The sequence below is a fragment of the Mus caroli genome, chromosome 12 (assembly GCF_900094665.2).
Source record: "Mus caroli chromosome 12, CAROLI_EIJ_v1.1, whole genome shotgun sequence".
In the NCBI taxonomy this organism is placed as follows: Eukaryota; Metazoa; Chordata; class Mammalia; order Rodentia; family Muridae; genus Mus; species Mus caroli.
In genome coordinates, this window is record NC_034581.1 from 32279102 (window position 1) to 32287333 (window position 8232).

An 8232-nucleotide genomic window follows, 5' to 3' on the forward strand; every position below is an offset into this window, starting at 1 on the left:
ATATACATATATATATATATATATATATATATATATATATATATATATAATCCTAAATATAACCTTCTTAATCCATATACTATTATTTCTGTGAATGTTTCAGGACTGCCCATTTGGAATTGGATAATCAATTAGTGTGCTCTTCTCTGGGAAAGACCACCTCATCTCTCCTGCTCCCAGTTTTCCTCAGCTACCAGCCTTTTTTCTCCAAGACAGAGTTTCTCTATATAGCCCAGGCTATCCTCTCTAGACCAGGCTGGCCTCAACTCAAGAGATCCACCAGTCTCTGCCTCTTGAGTGCTGGGATTAAAGGCATGCACCACCAACATCCGGCAACAAAGGCAATTCTTAAAAGCAATAAGTATAGTGTATATATTATATGTTAACATATATTAACATATATAACACATTATATAATTAACATATTAACATGTATTCCTTAATACAAAACTTAACTATAATTTATCGTGTAACTCTAGAAAGAAAAGTCCAGAGCTACTCTACACTAATCTGATTTCACTTATTATAATTTCTACAGGTCCAAACAGATCAAGAAGGTCACCCCCATCATAAAGTTCATGCCAAATTTGTCAGACGTTCTGATTCTAAGCTAAGGGTGCTCCCATCACACCAAAATGATCTCAAGGAAGATGAGCACTGATACCTTTCGAGTATCATGTTTGATGCTGAAGTACAATGCTATGTCTTCTAGTCATACAAAACTGAACTCCGTGTGAGTTTTAATCCCAGGCGTGGGACATGGGGCTGCTTCAGACTGTCCACAGCAGCTGACTATGACTTACCTCATGCTCTAGCAGGGGAAGCATGGCTCTGCAGCTGAGGACAGTTTCTGTGAGTATATGACATCTGAAATTCTAGGGACTTTACAGAGGGGATATAAATGCTAGGGCCCTAGAGGCAGTGTGGGTTGTTGGTTGCTGTGGTTGTGGTTTGTTACGTAGTTGTGCACAAAGAAACGATAAGAAGAAAAAGTTAGACATCCTGAGGGCAAAGTTCAAACTTGCCCCAAGGAACTTGATGCCCTGATCAGCAGGAAGCAGTCTAATGATAATGTCACTGATAGGTATTCTTCTCTGATGAAATGAGCCAATTCGAGCTGAATTAAAGTATAAAGGCAGGTTCATTGGGGGGAAGCTCTCAGGCAGGTTCACCAGTCCCAAACAATAAGGCCTGGAAGTTGCCAGAGAGAAGGAGACAGATGGGAGGATACAAAGAAAGGGCAGAGATAGGGAAAGAGAGGGAGAGGGAGGGAGAGGAAGAGGGAGAAGGAGGGAATGAGGGAGGGAAAGAGAAGGTCAGGGAGAGGGCAAGGGAGAAGGAGGGAATGAGGGAGGAAGAGAGAAGGTCAGGGAGAGGGCAAGGGAGAAGGAGAAGGAGAGAGGGGAGAAAAGAGGGAGGGAGACAAAAAAAAGTTCTGGATTATATAGGGAGGAGCTTCTGGGGGAACCTAGCCCCTCAGATGCAAAGTTCAGCATAGAGGGTGGGGTATCAGCCATGACAGGGCCTGAGGGATGCTGGGAGAACCTGGAGGCCTGGTTCACATTGGTATGTAAAAAATGCACCTCAGCTGCTTGTCCCAAGTCTGAAACCAAAGTCACCCCCTTTCTCCTCTATTCTTTTATTTTTCTCTCCTATCTAGTATTGGGGGGTTGGAAGGATAAAATGAAAAAAGGGGGGATCAAAGAAAGAAAAACCCACAAAGTAGCCAAAGTCCAGCTACATACCTCTGTAAAACTGAAGAAGAGGCCAATGCCACCAACAAATCTCAAAACCTCTCCAGCATACTCTCCGATTATAGGGGCACACGAGGAGCACTTCTGGGTACTTTTAGCACAGCTCTGTATCAATAAAAGGAAAGACTTGTTACTTTAGAGTATGTTCACAAACACACAGCCGAAATTCTGGCCTAGAGTGCTCCATCCAGTTTGGGTATAAATTTTAAACTGTGTGCAAGTTTCTGAGATGGTCAAGTCCTGTAGATGCTCTGTAGGACCCATCAGTCTGTCCCCTTCTAGAGCCTGGGATAGGATTGGTAGATGTCTAGATTGCATTGTGTAAGATTTTGGTCTAGTACCACAGATTCTCCAGTAACTTGCTTGCATTGTAAGTGATACCCAGCTGTGGTGATCTGAATAAGAATGTCACCCCATAGGTTCATATATTTAAATGCCTGGTTACCAGGGAGTGGAACTGTTTGAAAGGATTACAAGGATTAGTGGGTATGGTCTTGCTGGAGTAAGTATGTCACTGGGGATGGAGCTTTGAGGTTTCAAAAGTCCATGCTAAGTCTAGGGTCGGTTCATTCTCTCCAGCCCCACCTCCAACACACACACACACACACACACACACACACACACACAATCTGCCTGTAGATCCAAATGTAGCTCTCAACTACTTTTCCAGCACATGCCTGTATGCTAGGTTACTCCCCTCCACAGTGAAAATGGAAAACCTCTCATACCTTAAGCAGGCTCCCAATCAAACACTTTCTCTTGTAAGAGTTGTCTTACTCATGGGGTCTCTTCACAGCAATACTACTTAATGGTGACAACTAATGGTCACCGAGACACCAGCTGACTGCCACTAAAGCCAACAGGGTTTGTAATCCTACAACTACAGTGAGTCAAGGTCTACAGACAACCACCGAGCCAGGCAGAGGACAGCAAGCCTTGGGTGAATTTCAGTCTCTGCTGACACATCATTTCAGCCTCCTGAGACTCTGGTGTGATGGCTACTGTCAACTATCAGCATGACAAAAATCTAGAATTACACAAGAGACAGGCCTCTGTGTGGTGGTTGAATGTTTTACAGTGTATTTTTACAGACTAAATAAATAAATAAATAAATAAGAGCTAGAGAAAGTACCCAAGGAGCTAAAGGGTTCTGCAACCCTATAGGTGGAACAACATTATGAACTAACCAGTACCCCGGAGCTCTTGTCTCTAGCTGCATATGTATCAAAAGATGGCCTAGTTGGCCATCACTGGAAAGAGAGGCCCATTGGACACACAAACTTTATATGCCCCAGTACAGGGGAACGCCAGGGCCAAAAAAATGGGAATGAGTGGGTAGGGAAGTGGGGGGGAGGGGATGGGGGACTTTTGGGATAGCATTGGAAATGTAATTGAGGAAAATATGTAATAAAAAATATTAAATAAATAAATAAATAAATGTGATGTGTCTCTCTGGACATAGATGAGCAAATGTGACAAATGTGAGAAATATAACAGAGGCGTATGTCAAACAATTTTGAAACACAATTCAGCACCAGAAAGGCCACTTCTCTGTTAATCATTATTAAACTGTATGTAAAACACTAAAGAAAACCTTTCTGGACTTACAGCCGGACAGGTGTCATTTGGGTTATAGCTCCGGAAGCCACAGCAGTTCAAATTCCTCTGGATGTCATTTCGAGCACTTGCTGTATTGTTCCATCCGACTTCCAGCAGCTGACCCTAAGAAGTTACAACAATGTATCATCATCCCTATATAACAATGTATTATCATCCCTATGTAACAACGTATCCCTGTGTAACAACATATCATCAACCCTACCTAACATACAGAGGCCAGCCTGCAGCTAGGAGCAGAGCATAGGAAATCAATAGCCTCAAAACTATTAAACTCTTTCAAAAGCTTATCCCCTTGATCTTAAAAAAAATAAATAAATAAGGTACTATGGCTAGCCTACAAATGAAAAGGTCTTGGCTTTTACAACCAATTTAAAAACAAGACTTGGTTCAAAGGCACAAACAATACAGAGTTTCAGTTGTTCCTAGACAGAAACCCATATTTGCTTTACAAATTAAGACTCTGAAAGGAGTAGTTGATAGACGGAAACCACAGACCCTCAGGCGACTGCCCAGCAGTGGGGAAAGACAGGGACCATCTTTTAACAACAGCAAATTTTACCCAGTGAGAGTTCTGTCTTATTTACAGATACAAATTACCAAGACCTGATGTCATCTTTGCCTGCAATCATTTCCACCAGCCACTTCAGCAGTGAGAGGGAATAAACTGGCATTCTTGACAAGAAGAAATAGTTTTATTCTCTAGTCCTCTCTCCCAACATTTTCATAGTCATGCTATGTGGTATCATAATAAAGTAGAATCGAATAAAAGCTTTTAGCTGGGCATAGTGGTGCATGCCTTTGATACCAGCACTCAGCAGGCAAGGCAGGTGGGTCTCAGTGAGTTTCAGACCAATCTGGTCTACATAGTGAGCTCCAGGACAGTCAGAGCCACACAGTAAGACCCTATATCTCAAAAACAAAACAAACAATAACAAAAAAAAGAAATCTTTACTTACCTGCTGCTCCCGATTCAGAGCTAAACAAGCACAAGATACTGAAAACTGGACAATAAATACGAGTAGGAGAATGATCATATACTGAGAGTTACAAGTTAAGGACTTTTTTATTATAACACTTATTTATCCACTGTATGTGTGCATGTGTGTGGGGTTGGGGGTATGCACACATGAGTATGTATGTGCGTGCATTAGGGCACATGCGTGCCACGGTGTTCATGCATAGGACATCTTGCAGGAGTCAGTTCTCTCTTACCACTATGTAGGTGGTGGGGAGTGAACTCTGGTCATCCAACTTGGCAGCAAGTGCCTTCACCTTCTGCCAGGGACATTGCAGATGCTCGGGAAGAGCATAAAGCAGGAGAGTTGACATAACTTTCAAGTACACTCAAAGCAATTCACCTATAAACTAGAACAAGTGTTCAAAGTGATATACTTATTATTTTGCTAATACACTATAACTATAAATTCATTTTGAAAAATATAAATAATTGCATACACCAGGCTCAGTGGGTGACACCTGTAATCCCATGGCCTAAGAAGCAGAGACAGGAGGACCGCCCAAGTTTGGGTCAGCCTAGTCTACAGAGACTGTGTCTCAAAAACAAAGCAAAACAACAAAAAAATGGGGGGGAGGGGAGAAAGAAAGGGAGGGAGGGAGAAAGGAGAGACAGAAAGATAATTTTATTTTGAAATCCCCACATCCAAAATGAAATATAAATTCTAAAATCTGCAAAATAAAAAATAGGGACAAGTGTATAAGCTTTCTCAAAACTAGGACTAGAGAATACACTGTAGAATTCTCCACCAAAGATTGATGTGTAAGGAAGGTCTAGAAGTCATGGCATAAGCTCAACTCAACTCTGAATTTGCAAAAGAAAATTAGATCTGTGCCCAACTTGTAGAACACGTTAGGTTAGGGTGTGATGAGGAAGGGCCGAGGATAACTAAACATAGGACATTTTCTTTACAGATATTCCTAAATTGCGTTTCTAGGATTTGCTTTTGGGCAAGGAATCACCTAATGATGATATTAAATTAGTAGCAACCATTGAGACATAATCACATACTTGATAATGAGAACTTTATCTGATTGAAGTAAAAAAAAAAATTCTGATTTTTAAAAGGATACAAAAAATAGCAACACCTGGTGGTGTTTTACAGCTCCAATGAGCCCCACCAAGGCAATCAGGAACAGGAAGATGCCCACAGCAATGACCACACCCACCACTCGGAGACTGGAGATCAGCCCAAAGCCGATGCCCCAAGCAGCAATCCCAATGAGCAGCAGGCTGACCAGCTGTGGAGAGATGGGGAGAGGTTCAGCGTTAAGGCACCAGCACCGATCAGGTATTAACATCTTAGCATCTTTCCTACAATGGCAAGACTCCCTTGGGGGCCCCAGGGTGTCATCTGTGGAACCTGCTACAGACAGCACATTCAAGTGGTGTTGTATTTGTATATAATTTATGATATCCTCCTTTAAGCTTCAGACCACCTCTGGGTGACTTGGACTAGTAAGGGCAATATCGAGGCAAATTGCCTTGCAATGCTACCCAAAATTGTCAGGGGAATAATAACAAGGAAAAAAAAAATCTTGGCTAATGAAAGCATTTTTTTTGATCCTGTTGATTAAATGCATGAATGTGAAACCCATAGTTAGAGAAAGCTGACTGAAACCCACAAGGCTCAGTTGCTGGGACTGTTTTAATGAATTTAAAGTAATCCCCAATTATGGTTAAAAAAAAAAAAAAGATTAACAATAATCCAGAAAGCAACCATGCAGTCTCAGAGGTCATGTGGATTCTGACGCCTACACGGAGCATGAGCTAGCCCAGTAACAGCATTATGTAAAGCTAGGCAGCAGCACACCTCAGTCTATCATTCTGATGCGCTCATATGAAAATTACCTTTTGCTTTACAACCCAGTCGGCCTGCAGCCCCCTCTGTCCTCCTGCTCCCCAAAAGGCTGCGCCAATCCTCCCTCCCCTAACAAGCTCTGTTCCTCAAATGTGAAGCTATGGTTTCTTTCCTTGTACTACAACCTGTTGCCCTATCTGCCTCTCCAGGAGCAAAAGGCAATTCGGATGTAAGCTCTCCGAGGCTCTAAGCTCTAGGTATCCTTGGAACTTATCAGGGCCTGAGCCCTGGCGAACATTTGAAAATTGTTTCCAGTCTGTAAAACCGTAGACGTGCAAGAGACCATTAAAGCCATCAAGATTAAAACAGAGTAGGAGAGGTTGCTATTTGAAATGAAATGGCAGCTGAGCAAGGAGAAATCATGTTCTATTCCAGTCATTGTATTTACAAGTTTATCAAACACTACCTAAAGAGCTAGTATGCCTGTGTGTAAGACAGAGCTTACAAAACGCAAAGATATAATTATTCTTTAAAAAAATAAAATAAAATAAATGGTAAACCACATAGGAATTATAATGAGCCCTAGAAGATATAGATAGCTTACAGTTTCAGAAAGGGGTGGAAGAGGGTTTATAGAACAGAATAGTTCCGAGTGCCTTCAGTACACATGTGGCCAACCATCTCCGGGAGTAATGAGGTAGTGTAATGCCCAGTTTGGAAAAAAACAAAATTCAAAACTAGATTTTTCTAGCATCACACTACTGACAGGCCTCTGTTTAGAAACATATAAATTACTATTTGATTTTTTTTCCCTTGCTCAAATGCACCACTGTTTATGTGCAAAGCAATATGCACTGATTTAAAAAGTTATTTACATATATAGAGATATAAACAAAACTGCTAAATATTGTGCATCTGTTTCTATTTTTACCCAAAGCATTTTCTTTTTTGAATCTTGGTCAAAGAGCCAAAACATGGGAGGGAAATAATAAAAGAAGCCATCTGTGGGACCACAGAGCTAGTTTCAGGTGACACTGCCACAGCAGCTCATACACCAAAAACAAACCACTCCCTTCCTCAGCTGCTCCTTGTGAGTTCTGCTTCATTGTCTCCTTAGAATCTCCTCTGAAGTTTAAATAGTGGTGAGCTGAGAAAACGAATTCTGTCCCTTCACAGGTGAGCTTATATCTGACTCTGTAACACCTAAATGTGTCACATTCCCTTTCACAACCAGTAAAAGGAGCCTGAGGGGGGTGTGAAGAAGGGCCTCACCTCTGCCTGGCCTTGCATCACCACAGTAATCTTGGTACAGGCACAGAGGATGCTCCACAAGTACACACATCAGAGTAGCTAACTGCAGCAATTAGTGGTCTCTAGAAACAGAACCAACACAAAGTATGCATATGTGTGTGTGTATATATGTGTGTATATATGTGTGTATATATGTATATATATATATATATATATGTCTGTGTGTGTGTATACATATATATGCATATGTATATATGTGCATACTTTGTGTTGGTTTTCTCATACACACACACACACACACACAAGAAAATGAAGCTCAGACAAGAGAAATTTTAAAGCGCTGGCCACACACAACAAGGACCCAACACTGGAAACTGAGCAGCACCCCTTTTCCTTAGGAAACATCAGTGGAGGTAAAGGCTTCTTACCCACACTATAGAGGATAGTCTGATTCGCTTAATCAACTGATTCTAAATGCTGGCTACAGTTCAAAATACCCTTAATGCAGTATCTAACCAAACAACTGAGAACCATGGCACCCTGTGTCCATGGTAACACAGATTACACATCCCATCCGCTAACATCAAATTCTGGACGAGAGAGGCTCATTTACTAATTCAGGTAAAGTCACGAGACAAGATCTTCAATCTGCATTTCCCTTAACATAAAAAGTCCTTCTCGGGTAGCTGTCCTCTGGTCTCCACATGCACACTGGGTAGCATACACGTAGCACATACACATCTTTAAAGAGTTCATCCAAGATCATGCCAAATCCTCCCAACATTAATGGG

The 8232-nt window shown here is 41.6% G+C and overlaps 1 protein-coding gene across 1 annotated transcript in view; it reads right to left on the reverse strand.

Moving 5' to 3' along the window:
- Window positions 1-8232, reverse strand: part of Tspan13 (tetraspanin 13) — a 30381-nt gene that overhangs the window by 4321 nt on the left and 17828 nt on the right. The window contains exons 2-5 of the mRNA XM_021179193.2: window positions 5463-5630; window positions 4331-4411; window positions 3363-3476; window positions 1746-1859 (exon numbers count right to left, since the gene is read on the reverse strand). Coding sequence (XP_021034852.1) covers window positions 1746-1859; window positions 3363-3476; window positions 4331-4411; window positions 5463-5630 — 477 coding nt within the window. The remainder of the gene's footprint in view (window positions 1-1745; window positions 1860-3362; window positions 3477-4330; window positions 4412-5462; window positions 5631-8232) is intronic.